This window comes from Astatotilapia calliptera, chromosome 18 (assembly GCF_964374335.1).
Source record: "Astatotilapia calliptera chromosome 18, fAstCal68.1, whole genome shotgun sequence".
Lineage (NCBI taxonomy): Eukaryota > Metazoa > Chordata > Actinopteri > Cichliformes > Cichlidae > Astatotilapia > Astatotilapia calliptera.
In genome coordinates this window covers 20,277,426-20,300,592 of record NC_137439.1, presented here as the reverse complement: position 1 = coordinate 20,300,592, position 23,167 = coordinate 20,277,426, and the positions used below count along the sequence as shown (strand labels likewise).

Below are 23,167 nucleotides of genomic sequence, written 5' to 3'. Positions count from 1 at the left end.
ACAACTAAAACCCCACAGCGGATGGTGAGTCAGATGCAGCAGAATGACCGTTAATACCCTCATTAGTCAGGTTTTCACAAGAGCCAACAGTGCTGAAGGGCTTTTTAAAAAAACAATTTAACCACTCCTCCAAAGCAAAATTTGCGATTCTCGTAATATTAAACTAGCCCCATAGATGCTTTCTCAATTGAATTCACATATCTGATCTTGTGTTGCAAGCCTACAGTGCGCATGGCTCTGCAAGTGCAGTCAGACTAATGTTGATAGCTGTCACTCCTGTGCAAACACACTCATTATGTGGGACCATTGATACATATGTTTAGTAAATTTAATACAAGGATCTTTGGAAGGGAAGTTATTTAATTTTTTTTAAAAGGTACTTTGTGTAATATTTGTGTTTATTGGCTTTTAGCCCCACGTGTGCCATCATTAGTAACAGATGTAAGTAACTCCGAGTCTGTTTTGCTGAAGATCACTGCAGTTGATCTGACCTAAGCTTCCTTGCCTTTCCTTTATACACTTACTGGCCACTTGTTAGGCACTACATGCTAGTACTAGGACACTCTTTTGATTTCAGAATTGCATTAGTTATTTGTGGCACAGATTCAACAAGGTCCTGGAAAAATGCCCCAGTGATTTCCATATCGTCATGATAGGATCACACAGCTGTGGTAGATTTATCAGCTGCCCATCCATCATGTGACTCTCTTGTTCACTACATCTCTTGACTTGAGTACAGTGAGCTTGCTATCATGTTCAAGAAACCAAAGTTTATTTGTGCTTTATGGCATGGATGTTATCGCTGTCAGAAGCAGCAATTAGAAAATGCATACACTCTGGTCACAAGGGGATGGACATACTAAGCAGGTAAGCAGTGGCATATTAGCACTGCTCAGTTTTAGCATCAACAAGCCATTCTCTGCGAAATCTACAGATGCTTGTGTGAGAAATCCCAGAAGGTCAGCAGTTTGTGAAATACTCAGATCAGCCAGTCTGGCACCAAAAACCATGTCCCATTCAAAAACTTCTACATTAACTTTCTTACCTGTTCTGATGCTCCGTATGGACTTCGAAAAGACGTCTTGACCATGTCTGCATCCCCAAATGCATTGTTTTGCTGCCATGCGATAGGCTAATCACATATCTGCATTAAAGATCAGCTGAACAGGCGCACCTAAAGTGTATGTCATAATTTTAAAACCTCCCAAAAACCCAAAACTAGCTGCTAAACTTGGGGCTTTGCTTGTTTTGCTTGAAACGTTCTAGTTTTCCGAACTATCCTGTTAAATCAGCAGATTAATACACAGTCAACCATTTCTCCAGACCTACATCCACAACATTCTGACAGGTGGAGCCTAATGTATGAGAGGAAGCTCTGCTGGATTCCTTTCACACCGTTTAAGCGATTTCCAGGTCAAACAATCTCACATGTGCAGAATGTTTTGAGCTAACACACCTCAACCATGTGGAAACTATAGAGAAGGAAAGGGAAGAGAAATTACAGAGAGGCTGAGGCAGAACAAGCATGGAGACTGTAAGAACAGATGGTTGGTTGTGTGGAGGGATGCACACAACAAGAACTGGTTCAATGAAGTGAATGAAGTGGAAAATTAAACGGACGCCAGTCAATGAAGAAATTCAGGGGGTTGCACTCACCGATTCATTTTTCTTTCACTAACGTTCCACAGAAACTGAAAAGAACCAACTGCAAAAGATACTACAGGTGTGAAATGTTAATGTGTACAAATGTAACACGAATACGAACATTTAATATCCAAAAGACGCTTCATAACCTGTATGTACAGTACGTGTAAGCTGTGACTACTCTGTGGGTGATACTGCTTTTGAAAACAGTCAGGTAGCTACAGGTGGGAAACAGGAATCCATACTCTGGCATTTACTCTGCTTACTACCTCAGGCAAAAAATAATTTTGTGTGGGTGTGTGACATGCGAGCGTATAAATGATCAGAGGTGCTTTCAGTGTTGGAAGTCTTTCAGTATAAGCTGTAAATGTTTAGCTGTGGGCTCAATAGGTTTCCATAACACTGTGACAATGTGTGACTGTTTTCTCTCCATCAATGTCCGCCTCGAGGTTGTGTTATGCATTCATATAAGCATTTCTGAGTTTATGAAATAAGACAGAATGTGTGTGTGTGTATATATGTTAGTGTGTGCCTCAAGAGTTTCTCTGTGCAGAGAAGCATGCGAGCAGCTGCTCTGGCCCCCCTCTTATTGGCCAGAATTTACTGTGTCTTTGGCTCCATGAAGTATTTACGAGCTCCCAAAACACCCGCTTTCACACATACATGCATTTTAGGAGTTCGAAACAAAAACCTACCTAGAACACTCTTCCTGTAACAAAAATCCCACACAGCCACCACAGAACCTTCGCCCTAAAACACACCGACTCTGATTAGAAACTTAAACATCTGCTTTGCCAGAGCTAAGAACCTACAGATGTACAGAACACGTCACCATCAGGCAAACCTCCAAAGTCTGATCCACGCATGGAGGAATAAGAACCTGCACGAGAACACGTGCCGCACATGCTCAGCAACTTATAAAGTGAACACTGATTTGCTTTGGTTAACAAACCGTGCTGTGGACAACTGTCATTCCACTAATACAGAAGAATCAGGAGCCTTTAAGAAGACAGAGACCCCTTTGAAGTGAACAAAAACAAAGACTCAACAGTGAAATGATTGAATGAAAGTGGATAACCAATCAGAAATGAGTAGATTTTCACATATATGTATAATTTCTAATGGCTCATTTGGACATATAAATAAGCAATGTGTGGTTAGACTTACTTCCTCATAATGGATTTCCTGATTGATAGTCCGTCCTCAAGATCGGCCTCATTGGCCATGAAGAGCAGTCTCTTTCCTGACTTATCAACACCAACAAAGTCTCTCTGCTCAGCTGGGGAAAAATACACAACATATACTATTAATACAAAAAAAAAAAAATTGCCCAGTTAAACCACTGCAGGGAAAAAAAAATTATAGATTACATAAACAGCAGATGCAAAATGGTCTCATTTTCTAAGATTTATTTTCATTTTACCTGTCTTTTTCTTGCCCTTCTGGCCTGGGACGGTCTCTGTGAATTCGTGGGCTTTGCTCATTAGCATGGCCATTGTCGCGTTGTGCGCCCGGAACAGATCGACCACCTCGTGAAGCGCTACGTCTGTTATCAAGTCACAACTCAACACCAGGATGTCGGTCTTAAGAGAAAGATTTGAAAGAAAATCACAGTGATCTATTCATGCTGATGTATTTACTTGACAGCGCAACGGTAAGACACAACAGAATGTCTAACATAATGAACCTGACGTGGTTTGGTGGGACTAGGATTACTTTACTAAGCATAAAGAGGCTTTTGACAGGAGCTTGCAGGCACACACACAAAACTCTGAAACAGACACAGAAATGGCTGAAATACAGTTGGCAGGGTGAAGCATTTAGACTATTGTATACATAAACTTTATTTCCGCAAGTGCTTGTTGGCCCTTTGTTAAAGTGACTTAAACTCTGATTACAGAGAGTAGTGAGTAATGATTTCTGCTGTTATTCACCATCTCTGTTTGAGAATATACAATTTCTCTTCTGATTTTGTTGTTTGACATTATGTTTTAATACGAAAGCAATATAAGTTGCCTTGTTATGCAATAGGTTATAGCTTATAAAGGTAAAAAAAATTATACTTGAGTATCTCAGTTAAACGGTAAATTAAAAAAAAAAAAATTAAACCAAAAAGCACAGATCTAAATAAAACAGGAAGGAGCCTGAATCAAAAGGGAATAAAGGTATTGTGGTATAAGGTAGTGAAGAGTTTCTGCATCTGTCTTCATGGAAACAAAGCTGAACCAGATGTCAGACAAAAAGTTCAGCTGCTGATCTAGTAAAAAGCGCAGAGGTGGTGCGAAGAAATTACTCAGCAACTTTTGACAACAAAAGTTATCTCCAGACACTTTATGCTGTAAGCCAAGAACCCTACAACAGTGAGTTACACAAATCCCAGAGTACCTGTTTTTTCTTTGCTCCCTTCCCTTCTCCATTCATTCAGGTCTGAGAGACAGAATCCATAAACAGTGAGTGTAACTATATTTTTCTGCTGTTTCTCTTTGTGCAGACCGTCAGCTTGCTTGGATCTAAGCAGACAATTCAATTCATAAACACGTGGTCTTCGTCAAATTACTTTGGTATTAATTTGTGATACTTCTAAGATTTCTGAAGTCCTTAAAACCTTGCTCTATTTTTCACCTAAAAGCCCACAGCAGATCGAAACGACAAAAAAGTCTCAACAGGTGATTAAACTACAGATGTTAAAAACAGGAACTGTAACAAAAACAAAACGGCCCAGTCTGTATTGTGATTATATACACTGAACAATATTTCTGGCATAACAAATTAATGCTTTCTATCAGGTCTTTAACATTGCTGGTAATACGTTACACTATGTCACAGTCTATACATTTTAATAAAATGTTATGCAACAAGCCTACTGCTCTTCCAGTAAGCCATTTATGCTAGTTTTACTCTCTCTAATTACTGCAAATGAGTAGTTTTACATCTTTCAAAAGCTTTGAATTTGTATAAAAGAGAAATTACATGTGATTGGGACATTTGTTTAAATCTTTTGCAATCTCACAATTTTCTATTTTTTGTTTGAAGTGCTTGAAAACGCCTGACAAATTAGACATCTGTCCTGTTTAGTTTTCAGTGTGTGTACGCAGTTATCTCTCTGAAAAACCTGCCTTAAATAAAGGAAGATTAACTCCACCCTGTGTTTACATCCACATGTTAAGTCTTGCCCATATTTGAGTCTTTTTTTTTTTTTTTTAAATCATGCTGCACTCACTGCATTCAGTGACACAATATCACATAACTCCCTTATCCTTCTCCATTTTACCCTGGCTGGCTGGTTTTAAGTACATTTCTGTGAACTGATCCACATAAAACACTGCTCTAACGTTACACACAGGCAGAGAAAACCAGCCAGCGTTCAACAAAATGCACTTGAGCTTAAAACAGAGCCCACATTTTTTTTTGAGAAAAGTCTTATTTTAGAAGATGACTATCTTAAACTAGTATCAGTATCCCTACTATCTAACCACATGTAAATCAATACATGTTTGGAAACACAAATAAATATGCAGCTGTGAATTCCAGTTGACGTATCACTTGCTCTTATGGCGAGAGCAAAAGCAGTACCTGTCATTTGAACTGTTCTCCACTGTCTGAATGTGTGTTTGCATGTGGGTGCAGCCACATTTGTGTCTGTGTGCGGTATCTATCTGTCTGTCAAGAGATGAAGGCTGTCAGCATAGGGACTAATCCCACCATTAGCACCAGCAGCCTTAATGACAGAGACATTATTGCTCTGTTTGTGAAGGAGAACACAGAGTGAGAGAGAGGGGATAAGGAAGAAAAACACATGAGCAAAGAATCCACAGACTGTCAAACAAAAGAAAGAAAAGGAAAGATTACAGTGAAGTTGTTTTTAAAAAAGTATTTATATAGAATAAATGTAATATATTATCTGGTTTAAAAAAGGATCAAAGTATGTAGAGTATGAGATCAAGGGTCAAGTTGACCTAGATTTACATGCAACTCTAATCTTGACCCGGCGACAGGAAGCTGCCACAGTAAAATTGAAGGTGCCTGCAAGAGATCTCCTGACTCCTGAGACTCTGAGACCTTTCAGCTCTCTCCTCGCTCTATCACAGACTGATAAGCTCGCACACATGTTCAGAAACAGAGCACTCTCACACAGCCACACACATTAAATGGACAAAGGCGTGCTTGCTTCATTCACACATGCACGCACGCAGGCGTACACTCAGAGGCGACAGCCGAGTGGAGTCAGCTGGAGAGGCAAAGACACTTTGGCCTTTCAACAGCCAGGATCACTGGACAGGTCAGGACCACACACACTGGTGCACAAGCAATCACACACAGATTCGGATTTGTCCTAGTGGTAACTGACTTCAATCCAAAACTAGTGCTTGCACAATCCTGACCCGTTTCAAGGACACTTTCTTTGTTGTATGAGGTATGAATCCACCAGTAAAGGCTGACATTCACAACTTTGTTATTTACAAGTTACAAAATTCAGCAATGTCACGTACATAAAGAAAGCTATGATGTATATAATAAACAAAGAAAGTATGAAACAGAGATTCAGGCTTCATCCAATTCCCATGAGAAGACAGCAGCAGGGAGAATTTCATGGTTTGATTCAGGAGTTGAAGCTCTATCATGACTGCTTTTGTAAATATTTCACCTTTTTCAAAGAACCGATTCGCCCAGAGCAGCGTTTAGCTGCGTGTCGGAGGTAAAATAATATTATTTTACTATTTCCATATAATTGTATATTCAGTACCAGTGAATGTTTTGAGCTACAGTGCACTTGTTGGTATACTGAAGTATACTTTATGGTATACTGCAGTATGAAAACTGACAATACTTTCGCTCAGCTGCATGCATGCATGCACGCCAGTCAGACTTTTTACCACACTTCCAATAAAAACAGTCTGTTTGTTCAATCTCTTTTATATTTTGATTCCTCAAAGGATTTTTGAAGCTAAGAACTTGAAATGACTCGGCTATGTGACACTGGTCATCAAGTCAGTGTAGGTTTGAAGGATACACAAGCTTTGACTAATGTGTTCATCATAAAAAAAACAAAAACAAACCACTGAATATTTTCCATCACCCTGGGATAAAAGTAATGTCGGTCACTTTTAACATGTACAAGTCTTGCCTGGTCTTCTTAAGATTATGAAGTTTCAACATTGCAGTTCAGTGAAAAAACAGAGAAAATGCACATGGAGTAAGGGTGTGGAGCAAGACTGTTGAAAGAGGGAAAGAAATAAAAAAAGACACATCTAAGCATGTTTGCTGTGCCGCTTTCATGAAAAGCCTCAGTCCCATCTCTCACTCCTCTCTTTCTTCACCTTTTGTGTCAAGTCTTACAGGCTGACTAACAGATGTGGACCAAAGGTGAAGCCTTGAATCACAAACTCCAATGTATATATAGCTGTTTTAGTTCATACGCGCTCATTATACCAGGTGATTAAGCCTCAACGATAATAAAAATGTCAAAGAGGCTTTTGGCGTACAAAGCAAAACGTGCATGCAAAGTACTCCTTTCACTAGTTTGGCTTATTGTGAAAGAACTCAGCATTAATCAGCATATCCGTCCACTTTTGTGTAACCTCACTGTTTGCAGAGTGAACAAAATAAAAAATGCTCCCTGTAATCTCTCCTTTCAGTGTTCGAGAGAAATGGCCGACTGTGCTCACCCAGAGCACACACCGATTCCTGTAACTATTTTGTTTGATCGGTTACACCAAATCCCCTCATGGAAGGGTGTTTGCATCAAGATGTGTGAGTGTCTACACTGTGCGCAGGCTTCGGTTTGACAGATTGAGTGATCTCTGTGCGGGGATTTGGCAGGCCATGGTTACAGTTCCTCACTCATCACCTTGCAGTGTGTGAGTGTTTGTAACTCAATGCCTCTCATCCAGCTGGCTGCTCAAAGGATTAGAAACTCAACGATTCTCAATGAGAGCATGCTGAAGCTAGTTCTGCCTAAGTGTGTGAATATTTGTACATGTGGTAATTCCAAGCATCTATTAAAAGGACTAATCTAGCTAAGAAAATAACTAGAATCTGTACACCAATTCAAAGGGGAAAAAAGAAAAACGATTAAAGCCATTTGACCAAAAGAACTGAAAGACTGATCATGTTGTAAAGAATGAATGTCAGAAGGACATTTTTATCTTCGATTGTACAGACAGGCACAAAATAAAGAAAAAAAACCCTGAAAGCTTTATCATTACAGTGAGAGCATTTAGTGCCTTTGCTACACTGTGAGGAGTATTTTGCTGGCAACTTGAATGTAAAGCTGTTTTCAATGATCAGCTTTATCCATGATTTAACATTTCTGTCTTGAGAAGAGCCACTCTCTTTTCAGGACAATAACACCCAGAGAATCACGTGGAATCACTAGATTTTTAACCCATTTGAATATCTATGCAACATGTCAAGTGTGGCCGACCAAAAAGATTACTGTATTTTCCACATTATAAGGCGCACTTAAAATCCTTTAATTTTCTCAAAAATCGACAGTGCGCCCTATAATAATAGTTAAAAACTGTCTAAATTCTTTCATCTTTAATAAAATGATCAGCGTTGCTGCTTTACCAGGTGTAACAATTAAATTTAACATGCAGGCATCCATGAAAACAGAATTTATTAAATTTAACAGAGTTAGAAGTTAGCAGGAAGTTAGCTTGCTAGTTTCCACCTAAACATGATATAGCATGTTCTGATTGAGAGATTTCTGAAAAAATTAAAACACACAGCTCTGCTTTCGATTAATGCGCCTTATAATCCGGTACGCTTGATGTATGAAAACAGACCTGTGCATCGACATTGCGCCTTATTATCCAGTGCGCTTTATGGTCCGAAAAAATACGGTAATTGTAGTGATTGAGGCTCTAAAACAACAGTCTTACATCAGATTGTGATAGAGATTTCAAGATGACTGTTTGTGACCTGACCTGGGACAAAGTTAAAGAAGCTACAACTCACATTGTAACTGAAACTATAGCCTGCTAGGGTTATCAAAATACTAGAATGTCAAACTTACCGAAATGCAGTGTAAAAAAAAAAAAAAAGCACAGGGGGAAAAAGATTAGAACAATACAAACTTTACCAACTTAATAACACATGGCTAATATAGGAACTGTGAGGAACTGCTTATAGTTAAATGACTAACGTTAATGTGTGTGTGTCAGTCAGGCTAACGTTTATGAGTATGTAATACTTTACTCTTTGTAAAGACTTGTTCAGTCTTGGGGTGCTGGTATAACTCATTGGGTTGAACAGTCAAACCAAATGCCTAAAGGCTTCTGCAGAGTCCACCCTGTGCCATTTCCTGCATGTCCATGCTTTCTCCCTCCTTTCCTTACTACTCTAGTCTCCTGTCACGAAAAAAGGCTAAAAAAACCCTCTAAATTAATCTAAATAAAGTTGTCCAGTGTTGCTAATGTCAAATATTTCAGCTGCTAGTGAGGAGAGGTGCTGGGTGAAGTGTGTCAACTAGAGGAGGCAAAGACTGCACTGGTGGTAATGATACTGATACAAATGAGTAATTTGATAGTAATTTTTAGTATCTGAGAATTGATTTTTTTGACAACCCTACTACGCCCTACATCTACTTATCATCCAGTAGGAATGTAGCATGTAATGATGCTTAGTGTTGGGAATGGAAATTCCTGGAAATATTAGGATCCTGTGGTTTTTCTTCCTTTTAAGATTAAGGGTGGGCGATATTGTTTCAGATTGTTCCTCTTTTCTATATGTTGATAATTAAGTGGTTCTGGTATTGTGAAATTAGTTGACTCTTCTAATAATCTAGCTTTTTACTACAAGCTACACTCGTATGCCTTTCTAAGTATCAAGCAAACACATTCACCCACCTGCACATACACACTCTTTGGGAATTTGCCAAAAAGGAGGAGCGAGGGATCAAACTAGGGCTGAACGATATATCGCATTTGCGATAATATCGCGACATGATCAAGTGCAATTTTCTAACCGCAAAGGCTGCGATTATACTCTGGACATGTCCAAATTCATGGGCTGCATCCTCCTGAGGCCGCATTTGTAGACCGATTACGTCACAGCGACGCACCGAAGGCTGTCCAAATTACTACCATATCCCAGAATTCATAGCGCGGCCCAGCCAAACTCCAGTTTCCAGCAATGGCGGCCGCTACTAAGTTTTAAAATTACTCATACTAATCTTTCAGGGTCACAAAATAAACTTTTAACATATTTTCAGGCGAGAAAGTAGTTGTGTAAACATCAAATATCTGCTCGGTTTATCAAGATATCCCATATTTGCAAAAGTGCTTCGACGTTTTCAGAGGCGTCTGCTACCCACCAGCTCGACAGCTAGCCGGGAGCTCAAGGGTTACTGATGCGGCCGAGAACGGCACAACTCCCGGCACATCATTTTCAGATCACCGCGGAGTTTCGCTGCTCGGGTTAAACGTAATATATAAGTCACTTAGACAACCTAAAAATGTTATTGTTGGGCTTTTTTCAGTGTTTTGTTTGTTTGTGAGTAAATCGGTTTGGCTGAGATTAAAGTTATTAGATTAGATAAAATAAAACTTTATTAATCCCCCGGGTGGGTTCCTCCTTGGTTTTTACACAGCTGACTAAACGTCAAACAGAAAACTTATTAAACAGAAGTATGAAACAGTCGAGAATTTACACCAGTGTCTGGTTATATTTTAGATAGCAAGAAGCAGACGGCCGAGTTTATTAAACTCCACCGAGACAGCGGTGACGCTAATCAGAACTAGACCGTCCAATTTCACGCCTTTAAATTTTAAAGGCGTGTTTGTGTGTGTGTTTATACAATTGCTATTATGTTTGCACTTTATGTGTAATGTTACTGACTACAAAGATCAGTAAGATGTGTGTATTTTTTATTTATTAGTTTTATTTATTTAATATTATTTTTTAATTGAATGACTGTCTAGTAGTTCACAGATGTCGAAAAACTGAGTGTGGTAAAGCCACTGATTTTTTTTATGTATATTTCTGCAATCTGCACATTGTACTGACTTTCATTTTAATGTTTACACCAGGGTTCCTTGTCAGCACTTTATGCTCAGATGTTTGTAAGCTAAAAATAAACTATTGTGTATGTTCAAATATACTGTTGTGATTGAAGAAGTTAAATAAAAATGTCAGTCATCAATTCATGCATCACCTCATGTCATCATAACAGAGGTCTGTCTTCCAGGAAAGAACAGTTTAAAATTAATGTAATATAGTATTGGCCATACTATATGATGTATTACTTGTCTTTGTTTAATAATACAGAAGACAAAGACCTTAAAAAATAATCGCATCGCAATCGCAATATTGGGGCAAAAAATCGCAATTAGATTATTTTCCATAATCGTTCAGCCCTAGATCAAACCCCTGACCAGAATCACAATCCAGATCAAGAATTGTGATTGTGCCAGAAAAAAAAAGTCATGATCTTCTGGCCAATCACCTACCAACACTTGGTTCAGATCATAATATAATTAAAAAAATATACCAACAAAAACTCGTCTTGATTAAATAAAGATGTGACTGGATGCAAAAGTTAATTTTGTATGGCAAAATGTTTGGACTGCATTTCTGTAACTGCCAAAAATGTGTCTTTTCTTGTAAATGTTTGAGTCAGACAGTACCGTAGATCAGCACTATTTGCCTTGCTGATTTCATATAGCATTACTGTAAATATGTATTGGCTGAAAGCCTGAAAACAACCATAAAACCTTAAATTATTGACATACGCATGAATCACAATGAATCAATTACTCAAAAGCATTCATAGTATCACCTTCATTTAAGATTTGATGAGTCTGAATTAATTGTGATTCTTAAAACTGACATTTCTAACTAAGCCAGTGGTATACAATTCTTTGATAGTAAAACAATAAACAAGAGAAATTGCTTTTGAAACACATCAGCGGCCAACCCTAACCCCAAACTAACCCTAAACTCATATAAACATGTCTTCATGGACACAAGGGGCCAGTCAGTACAATGGCATATACACAGGGTCACCATACACCCTTACATACCCAAACACAAATGTTGCACAGATGTGCATGACTGCTGCATGAGAATAAATGGTGCACTGGGTAAACTGGCAGCACAAGGAGTTTGAGTCTTAACCATGACCTCATCTGTTTAGAGTGAATCGGATGAAGGGAGGGATGGAGGGATCAGCAGGCAGGATATAGAGGGGGGTATGGAAATTGCAGTTGGGGGTCATGGATACCAAGACAGCATATGTACACGTGTGTGCCTGTGAATGTTTGTGTGTATTTTAAAAATGTGCAATGAGGTACCTCGGCGGCCTTGGCCATTCAAAGCAGGAAAAGGCATGGATCGGTGGTCAGCCCAGCAGTGTGAACGTTAGGGCTGCCACAAATGGTTATTTTGATAGTCGACTAGTCACCGATTATTTTTGCGATTAGTCAACTAATCAGATCATGCATCCATTGGACATACAACGTACAGCTTATTACACCAGCATGCATCTGCTCTTATATAACTATCATTAGCTTACAGCTTTAAGTGTTTAAGGTATGTGCTAACTAAAAATAAAGACAAGATGATAGTTTATTAAATTTTAATGAAATTTGCAGATTGTTTCGGTGAAGTTTAATAAACTCCTTGCTATCTAAAATATAACAGGACACCGGAGTATATTCCCGAGCATCTCACACTTCTGATAATCAGTTGTCTGCTTGACGTTTATTCAGCTGTGTAAAAACTATAACTTTAATCTCAGCCAAACCGATTTACTCAGGAACAAATAAAATACTAAAAAAAGCCAAACAATAACATTTTTAAGTTATCTAAGTGACTTATATATGTTTAACCTGAGTAGCGAAAGACGGCGGTGGGTTTGAAAACGATTTGCCAGGACTCCGGTGTTCTCACCGGCTCTAGTGAGCCTTGAACCCCAGCTAGCTATCGAGCTGGTGGGTAACAGACGTCTCCGAAAACGTCGGAGCGCTTTTGAAAATATGTGGTGTCTTGATAAACTGAGCAGATATTTGAGGTTTACACGGCTACACGTTTATTTTGTGACCCAGAAAGAATAATAAGAGTAATATTAAAACTAACTAGCTGCCGTCATTGTTGGAAACTGAGCTGGGCCACGCTTTGAATTCTGGGACAGAGCTTCTTCTTCTTCGGGGTTTAACGGCAGCTGACATCCTTGTAAATGCAGTGCTGCCATCTTCTGTTTCAGTCCGCTATTACACTCTTAAATCCTACTAGTTATCCCTGCGCTTTTGGGATGTTACAAAGCTTCAAACGACGCGTTGACTATTAAATTAGTCGTCGACGATTTTGATAGTCGACTAATTGTGGCAGCCCTAGTGAATGTCCACCTAAACTTCCCCCGCAATCTTTGTCAATTTTTTACCTTACCTAAAACCTTTCTGCAATTCTTTGTATGGCTGTGACATTAAACAGAATAAAAATTTATAAATAAATAAAAAAAACTCCCTACAAAACACTGTCAATCAGAGCAATGGAGAATGGTATTACAGAGCAGAACATGCAACATGCAGTGTCTGTGGATGCAACATGCAACTCTTTACTGGCACTGCATAATAAAGCAAAACTCAAACCAATGCTTCCTGCAAATAAACAATTTAACCATAATATTTTGTTAAAAAAACACTGCAAACAGTATCCTATATTTTTGTAGACACTGGAACAAGTGTTAGGATAGTCGCAGTCATGCAGGACTAGAAACTGGAAACTAGTAACCAGTTGCTAGGGAAAAATAGTTTATTCTTCCACCATTTGGGAAATGGTTGCTAGAGGTTGCTGGGAGTCGCTTGCAAATGGGTGCTATACCAGGTTCCGCAGTTGCCCACAATTTCAGACAACGACTTGTCTGCAAACACTAGCCCCGTAGTTGCAGAGTGATAATGAAACTGTGAAAAATATGATGGAAATGTAAGCTATTCACCTTCAAAGTAATGTATAAATGTTGTGCCTTATCACTGCAAACAAAACATTTTAAAAAGGTGCTCCGGACCCTTGTGACTGAGGCCTTTAGTGTAACCCTTTCATTAATTCAGTCTGATCTAATTCATACTTATTTTCCATACATAGCAAATAAAGGTCCAAGAGATTGAGAGTAAATATGCCGCCCCCTCCCCCCCAAAAAACACCCACAAATACATACGCACCTTGATCTTTGGCTGGATGTGTCTGAGAGCATCAGCGGTACCCATGTCGCCATCTTCCTGGATAGAAACCACATCCAGTTTCATCTTCACATCCTTTATTTTAAGGTCTGTGCTCATCGCCTTCTGGACCTCTTTGGTAGTGATCACTATCACCTCTGAAAACACAGTTCACAAAAGTATCCCTTTGATTATCTTACCTTCATAAAAAAGGAGACAAGCCACAGCAGATGCTTACATGGCTATAATATGTTGTGAGCTTCAAATAAGCCACTTTTGTGTTTTTTATAAAGTTGGTAGGAACAGTACTAGACCACTTTACGAATCTAAAATGTTGTAGAATCAGTCTAGTTTAATTAGCCTTGCCTGCATTAAATGGTTTATACCGGGCATTTGCTCACTCTAGCTGTGTCAGCCTAGTAAAACCTAATTGCACAGATTTGGCTAGGAAAATGCACACTGTAAACTGCTGGCCACACAGAATGATTATGTATAGAAAGCAACTTTTATTTAACCTAGCACAGGCTTTTGTAATGAACAGCATATTGCCAAAAATAAATAAATAAATACTTTAGAAGGTCAGGCTTTCTGAGCCCCACTGCATGCTGCTGCACAAGAGTCAGAAAACTTGACTGTAAAAAAAATAGTGAGGAAATGCACACCTGACATGCTGACAATGTCAAGTTGACAAGCTGATGGAAGTACAACTAAAACAGACCAGAGCAAAATCTGACTCAATGTAAAATATTTGTAATGGTGTTAACTGAGGATTTCAGTGCCAAACAAAAGCAAAACTTTCACTGACCTTAAAGAGAATAAAGAATTACAACTGGCTTCGCTTTTACATATTTAGAGTTTGAAAAGCATAACACATTTTAAAGTAACTTGTTGTTTCTTTTAGGTATTTTGAATGTTTTAACAATGGTGAAAAACATCTAACCAGTTTTAACTCCCCAGAATTTAGAGTCCAAGTAGTTGGTCAACAACTACTTGTGTAGGATAGATCTTGCTTAAAGTCTAGTATTGCAAATTATTGCTTATCCCCCAAAACAGATAATTTATTAAACACACAGCTATAGTTTGCACTTCCCTGGATTCTGCCTGGCTTTAACACTCCAAATGATGAACCAGCAATGAAAGAAATATCATTTTTTAAGTCACAGTTGACATGATTGTAATCATAAAACCATTTTTATGACCTCCGCTGACATTCTCTCTTCATTATGTCACTGCACAAATAACTCTCTCCCTTTAAGAGTGCTCACAGTTTCTACATCAGTTTTTGTATCTGTAATTTAATCCTGACAGTACTAACATGAAAAAAAGGAGTCCTCAGTTATAATAGGAGGTGAAACTATTTTTCTTATAGGTCTGAGTTTCCACTTTTTGTTCCAGACTTTCCAAGTGGGCCACATAAACTTACTGGCAGGATTTTTGCTTCTTTACATTTTATGTGGAAACCAAGAATGACTTAGCCCTAACTTTAAGACTTCTCCCCCGCTACCACTTACACAAAGCTTACATGCAACAAATACAGTTGATGTGAGCTGTACGCTACAATATCAGACCTGATTTTATAACTTAAGATGACCTATAAAGCAACAAATATTTTCACATATTATGGACACCCAGACCTCTGAATAATATTTCTAATATTCAGTATCAGCTGAAATAATAGCTGAACCAAGAGATAAAGAAGCATTATATTTATTGCTAGCTCTCACCTTCAAATCCCACCTTCTCCAGAAGGTTAAGGGGATACCACATAAGGGGCTTGTTGCCAACAGGCAGCATAGCTTTGGGGGTGTTGTATGTCAGATCAGTCATACGAGAACCCCCACCCGCCGCCATCAGCACCGCTTGGAGCTCCATGTCTGCTGCAGATGGCTAAGAGAGGAGGGGACATTGTAAATGAAAACGTATAACATACAGTACTGACCACAGGTGTAGACTTAGTACTTCAACAAATTAATACAGCACTAAAATACTGTCGATAATATTTGTGTATAATACTCTGTAAAATAGTATATAAAAGCACAAAGAGTAAATTATGTTCATATTAGCAATAATGTGAGTTCCTAAATGTAAATGGACACCATGGGTAAATGGGCTATTGTACATCAGTTCAATATAGTTCATGCACAAGAGCACAAACAGATCCTTGTTAAAGAAGTAAGTCTTTTTATTACTTTAATTACTAGTTTTTAAATGCATTTAATGCTACTGTTATGTTCATTTTAAATAAAGTGTGTTCAATGTACACATATAACATACTGATGATGCTGTGTGCCTCAGCTATATACTCCAATCAGTCTTCCAAGTGACACTCCCTCTGCTCTACCCTGTTTACCGTATTCAAAAAGTCTTAGCTCACACCAGCCAAGATTGCAGGTGGCCAGTCTAACAGAAGGCTAACACAGACAGACAATCGATAATGCTCACATCCACATCTATCGTCAATTTACAAAAACCAATTAAGCTAACCCCATGAATATCTTCAGACTGTGGGAGGAACACAGAGAACATGAAAACTCCACACAGAGGCCCCAGCTGGCTAGCACAGGAAGCTAATGACAGAAGGTTAGCAGTTTAGAGGCATTCCAGACCTGCTTCAGATGTTTAGTAGTTTGTGAAATTGCAATTTGTGGTCACGTGAACTGACACAACTGACAAGCTCTCTATGATTCATTTACTCTCAAGCCTGTGTGACTGAACAGTGATGCTAGACGGATTTTATTTTACAAAGTCAGGACATTAATGTTAGGGATCAGTGGACTCCTACTCAAAAGACTGAAACTGTGAATTCCCTAAAATACTAGTATCATCATTATGATCATCAAGAACTGTGTTTTTCTGTCTTTCATGGTATTGGCTTGATGTCACTAATGAGATCTCGTTGCTGATGGATGAGCACAGGAGTTAGCTTCTAACATTTCTGAATGTCATGATCATGCTGGCAACTAAGGCAGTGCCACATCAAAACAACCACAATAATACCAGTATAAATTTCACACAATACAAAAATGTCTTATCGCAAGTTTCTTGCTATAGCAACGCCATGCATTTACATTCCCTAGTGCACACGACGACAATGGGACAAGACTAGGCATCTCTGAGAGTGAGAATCAATGACGGTTTATTATAAACAAAAACCATACTAATAAAATATCGTAGTTCCCACTAAAAGCGAAAACAACAAACATATTTCAGCACTTGGAGGAAATACACATGGCCACACATTGTACAACCAGGCTATAAAGTAGAAGATACAGTGCAAATGTAAACAAATGGCTCCACCGAGGACCACTAGCTGTTCTCTAAATGCCAGGGAGAACAAACAGTGGATGGAAATTACATATGTGGTTATATAGTGGAATAAGCAGGACTTTAAGCAGCTGGTTAAAAGGCTGTTGAACCAACATACAACATCCAAGAATGTAATGCTATGTAATCACTACTTCAGTATCGTGCTGGTACTTCTGGTAACCGAATAGATTCATACTTCAATCAGCATTATTGTTGGGTCTTTACCTTAAAATATAAAGCACCTTGAGGCAACTGTTGCTGAGATTTGATACTATATAAATAAAATTGAACTGAATTTAAATTAGTGTTTCATCAATGGAAAAGAAGAATGGAAAATACACTTTATTTACAGTGATGCTGATGCCTGCAAGCATCACTAAAATCTTGTTCAGAATTCTTTTCTATATCATCAGTAATACTGTTATTGCAAGTTTCACTGAAATACTGTGATTTGATTTTGAAGTTATACCGCCCAGCCCTACTGGCAGCACACAATCTGTTTCATTCACCTTCATACCAAGAGCATGCACAGCTTAATACTTGTTGAATAGACTCCTAGTGTCTTTTTCTCCCCCAAGCATTCAGTGGTATCGACCTTCAACACTATGATACCAGTGCATCACCAACAAGTTTGCACAACTGTGCTTCATTGTATGTAAACAAAGATGCCTGTGCTTTATTGTAACGTACGGCACCTATGGCTGAAAATGAGGAAAAAGAGGATGAATCTGCATATTGTGTTTATCATGATGAAATATGACATCTAAAATCACGCAGTTATTTGACTCCCACAGTCACAGCTTTCTTAGTCTCAGTACAGCGTGTGCTTCACACAGCGCCTGCTCTCCTGAACGTTTATATCCAACAGACATCATGTCATCGCTGTAGTAACCACTAGCGTCAAACTGGCATGTGTGCTCAGGACATACCCTGTTGACCGAGAGCACACCCATGCTTTAAGAATTAATTCAAAGCCGAAGCACTGAGATATAAAACTTTACCTACCTGTCAGAATCCCTCCGAGCTGTTCGGCTGCCTGGAAATGACAGCGGTGCTAGACGCATGTAACTTGCCGTCAGTGTTGTTAGCACTCGGCTAAGGACTAGCAACGAGCAGTAAACGATGCCGCTTTTTTAGAGATAGATTACAACCAACCGGACACGTTTCTGAAAACCGACAGGTAACTTAAATACAAGTAAATAACAGATATTAGATTTCTCGCCAAATAATTTAACAGTAATTACGCAAAAGACGCTAAGCAACTAGCATTTTAATGATGACACCTGCGTGCCTTTAGTGAAATACGTCCGTGCGGGAAACTACTTCCTCTGTAGTATAGTTCCGATCAGAGAATAGAAGAAAAACTAGACCATGATTTGTCATAGACTAAAGTTTTTTACAGACAAGGGGAAAAGGAGGAATAGGTGTGGTTGAGAAGGACAGATCTGTTTAAAAAGAAAAAAAATCTTCACTCTGCTAGGGTATAATATCATCATGCTGGCAAGCTAAACTATGATTTATACTAAATTTATTTTCCGAGTGATGATGATGATAATTGTTTTACATTATTAAACAGATAAAGAATATTCTTTTTTTTTTTTTAAAGCTATGGTACAAGGAATTACAAATGTTCACACATTGTAAAAATGTGAGCAGGTTAGCGGCCAGAAGCCAAACAGCAAAAGCTTAGAAAAATCCCAATTCACAGAGCTGAGACGTAACAGCAAATTGAGCTTGGGGAATGTGGCTCTGGTTTTGTTTGCTCTGGCCAGGAGATGAGCTTGACTGCTCGTTACTGCCTGCTCAAAGCCAGGCAAGCACGAGAAGGGTGGGAAGAAGGAGAGAAAAAGAAAACAACAAAGAGACGAAGAGGCCTGACTGCCTGTTGTTGCCCAAACACCATAATGCTGAAACTATTGAATGCAATTTCTCCACCGTGAATGGTGATTGCTGAAAAAGTGGGTGTCCAGCTGCATTTGCTGTCTGTGAAGCAGTGCAGAAGAGCCATGTAGACAAATAACAAAAGAATAAACTCTAAAATCAAACAATCCCATATGCTATTTATCTTATAAAACACACTTTAACGGACATATGATCATTTCTGTTTATCATCTTCACCTTCTCAAGCCTGCAAGGTGTTGTCAGAAGGCAGGTGGCATCTTTCTCAGTTCATATCAAGGAATCTGGGAAAAATTAGAGTGTAGATATAAAGGTGTGTGTGCCACAAAAAAAGGCCACAGTAAAAGTCAAATAAAGACCACAAAGATTGCTTAACTCAGCTGGTTAACCACAGGGAACTGAAGTGTGTGAGACATTAGAGAACTTGGCTAGTTACAAGAAAAGCTCAAACAGCAAGAAAGCAAACATGTCTAAAAGGATATCAAAGTTGGTTTTTGTTTGTTTGTTTGTTCTTGTAATAATAATAATAATAATAAAAAAACGGGGTCAGTATAGAAGTTTTTTGTTTGATGTCATCTGCACATTACTTGAGTTTTCCTGTATAGTGGATGTGAAATCCTTGTGATGGTGTTGTTCTCATAATAATGTTGTGTTGTAAAAGCTTTGGAATTTTGTGAGGAAACAAAAAAGTGTTTGTTTACATAAAACTCTCTTCTGGAATAAATGGTAAGTGTTTTAGTTTTTAATAGCAATAGATAACTTCTTGGCTAATGCTAACTGATTGCTCAGACAGTGTGATTGGCCAGTTGATGAGATGTGCATGTGTTGTATGCTAAGTTCTGTATTACTTAAAAAAAATGTAATTAAGTACAAAGATTTTACATGGCTCAGCTTCTCTCCTCCTCCCCTCAGACATCAATGTTTCTTGCTTATGCTTTCCATACTTCCACATTCATATTCATGTTTCTTTATATTATTGCTTTTCAAGGTTATTAAAGATTTTAATCTCTCTATTTTTAATGCAGCTTTGACTGACTATAGAAAAAGGGAAGCTTTTCAGAAAACTCTGGTTTGCTTGCAGAAAGGTTTCTAATAGGCTTTGTCATTATATACTGCCCTAAGGATATCCTTCCATACACATAGCGACAATGCTATTGAACAATCTCTCTCTTCATTTAGCATGTTCATTGTAAGGAGGAGCCCTACAGAGACACATTGTTTATCACAGTTTGACTTCTTTGATATATGTGGGGAAAACGAGGGAGAAGAAAACAGAATTGAAAAATGAGACAAAGAGGAATCACATGTAAATTAAAAAAATTCCCTGTGCGTATGTATTTTGCATATTTTCAAAAAAACGCTTTATTTGTCAGAAATGAAGACATCCGACTGAGCGGTTAGGGGAAGACAAAATGAAAAAAGGTCCAAAACAGAATGCCACAACTCCGAGACAGAACCAGATGGGGATATGCATGCAAACAGACATGGAGACAGTCATGCAGGTCTAATCGTTGAGTGACTTGAAATGGAGCCCTAAGATTTCCTCTGATTTCCTCTCCCTCCTTGGCTCTGTTGCAGCATCTTGTAAATCATTCTCAGTTCACTGAAACAAGCCAGTTGGATTAGCTTGGTTTAGATCATAAACATTTGTAGCACAGACCACCCAGCGAGAGAACAGAGCCAAGGCGAGAGTCTGTGTGAGTGTACATGCATGGGTGTGCTTGTGTGTGTGTTTGAAGCCTCCCTCTGAGTTTAGAGGTGGGTACTGCAGAGCATACAAAGTCACACACACACGCACGCACGCACGCACGCACACACACACACACACACACACACACACACACACACACACACACACACACACACACACTGTGGTTTGTGTTTGCTCCACTTCCAGGGCCAGTGCTCTGTGGGGCCCTTACCACTGCTATGGAAACTAAAACCGGCACGTTCGCCCAGTCAGTGTCAGAGATGAACGCACATGCTCACAGTTCAAAGATTAAGATGTCTCACTGTGGCAGAGATGCAAAAACTGTTTTACATTCCTTCGTTGATGTGATTCGTTTTTTTTTCTTCTAATTTACTGTGAATACACTTTAGTTTATTGCATGCTAAAACCTCCCTTTTGTTATGAAATACTTCACAAGATCCATTGTCACTGTTTTATTGGACTGAAACCCAGAATGCAAATTTGTTCATCATCAGCCTCAAAACCAGCTGTGAAATGTTATATTTCAAACAACTGTGATATAAAGTGTGTTTTTTGGGGATTCGCAAATAAATGTCATTTTTTTTCCCCACCTGACATTCAACAGTCTGCGTCACTAGACCTTTGAAATTCATTCCTTTTCACTTGAACACAGTTGGAGTAATTCTTTTCTTGTTTCTCTCTGCTTTCAGGAGGGATCTGAGAGCCAAGCTGGTGTCAGAACCAGGAAATATCTGGGTTGGGTTTTGAGAAGCCAGAGTGGGAAAAGCTGGACAACTCCCTGCTGCAGGGCGCTGGCACTTTTCTCTGTAAGATGCTGTTTGAGGGTCTCTATAACCCATCTGACTGTGTATGTTATCCATTTGCATCCCTCCCTGTTGAGCTACAATACTGGCAATTGTTGTCTATCGCTCGGCCACATTTTCCATTACTAGACTCCGTATTTACTCAATTATAAGACAATTCCTTTTTTCTGAAAATTACATCGAAAATAGTTGTGGTCTTCATGAATCTGAGGGTAAATGTTGGATCTTCGGTAACAGAGTACAGCAGCTTCAACTGTTAAAAGTGAAATGATTATATTTTTAAAAAGCGTGCTGCAAATGCAGAGGCTGTCATTATCAAGTTTGTAAAGGCCTTTCTCGAGCGTCTCCGTGCGATAAAGGCTGTACAGGAAGACTGTTTTAAAGATCTACTAAGGTGGTAACAGAGGAAGATTAATATAGACTTATACAGGAAAAGTGCTAATGGAAGAGGGAGGATTTTGCAAGAAGAAAAGAGAGAGTTTGACCATATCATCTGAACTGCAGCTCGCTTTCTGCATCTGTGTGTGTCTTTGCTTGGCCACGTTCTGTTTGATGGACTTTCTGGGAGGTCTGTTACCCACACAGGGCAAACATGAACAGACACACATGCACACACACCTTTATATATACACTCTATAGCAATAAAAACAAAAGTATATGGAACATTTTGTACCTTTTGTTTAGAGATCATTCATTCCAAATCAGTCTAATTGATACCTTTATATTGGGGATGAACACCAGATCATTACATTACACTGCTGAACTGTGTTACGATAAGATAACCCTTATTAGTCCCACGCATGGGAAATTTGTTTTGTTATATATTATTTAAATGCAAAAACATGGATTTTTATAGACTACAGTATTATAACCAAAATGTGCAACAAACAGATGAACAATAATCACGCCATCATAAATTACAACTTACCTCCCCCCACCCACAGTTTTCAAGTCCTAACTCTGTAACTATTCTAAAAAGCAAAAGCATAAATGTACAAAATTAATAAATCACTTTGCTGTTCTTTTGGAACATTTTGTGGGTAAGCGATGACTCAGCTATGGGTTTAACTCTTTTTATGTATAAACCTGTCGCATTTTATGGACAACACACCCAAAATATTTGGTCATGTTTGATCTCTCTCGACCTGGTTGCCTTCCTGTTCAGCAGAAAAAAAGAGGACATATACACACACACACGCACACACACACACATGCGTGCACACCCACATGTATGCATCACGCACTTGCAAAAATCATCTTTTCAACCGAAATAAATGTTTATAGCATTCCAAACATTTTGTGTGTGAGACAGTATGTGTGGTCCTGTCTGCACCTAGCGTGTGGTTTGAGGTTAAGGTGTTTGTCTGCTGGTGTTTGAGCACGCCAGTAATGTGTGTGTGTGTGTGTGTGTGTGTATGTGAGAGAGAGAGGATCAGAGAGATGTAGAAATGGAGAGCAAGAAACACTAGTGTTTGTGTTTGAAAATGGGAGCAAGGCAGAGAGAATTAAGGAAAAAAACACTGTCTGGGGTATTTTATTGTATCCATTAAATTACTGAATTCACTAAATTTACTAATTCACTAAATTGCTAATAAATGTAGCCATTAAAAAGCTACAATATAAGAGAGATACACTTAGTACTGGCC

The 23,167-nt window shown here is 38.7% G+C and overlaps 1 protein-coding gene across 1 annotated transcript in view; it reads right to left on the bottom strand.

Annotated features, from left to right (window-relative positions):
* The window catches only part of eif2b3 (eukaryotic translation initiation factor 2B, subunit 3 gamma), a 35,365-nt gene extending 16,925 nt beyond the window's left edge, over positions 1 to 18,440 (bottom strand). Inside the window, exons 1-5 of the mRNA XM_026148974.2 lie at positions 18,114 to 18,440; positions 15,527 to 15,689; positions 13,806 to 13,960; positions 3,068 to 3,227; positions 2,812 to 2,923 (exon numbers count right to left, since the gene is read on the bottom strand). Of these exons, the coding sequence (XP_026004759.1) occupies positions 2,812 to 2,923; positions 3,068 to 3,227; positions 13,806 to 13,960; positions 15,527 to 15,674 (575 nt within the window). The 5' untranslated portion in view covers positions 15,675 to 15,689; positions 18,114 to 18,440. The remainder of the gene's footprint in view (positions 1 to 2,811; positions 2,924 to 3,067; positions 3,228 to 13,805; positions 13,961 to 15,526; positions 15,690 to 18,113) is intronic.
* Positions 18,441 to 23,167: the final 4,727 nt, after the last annotated feature.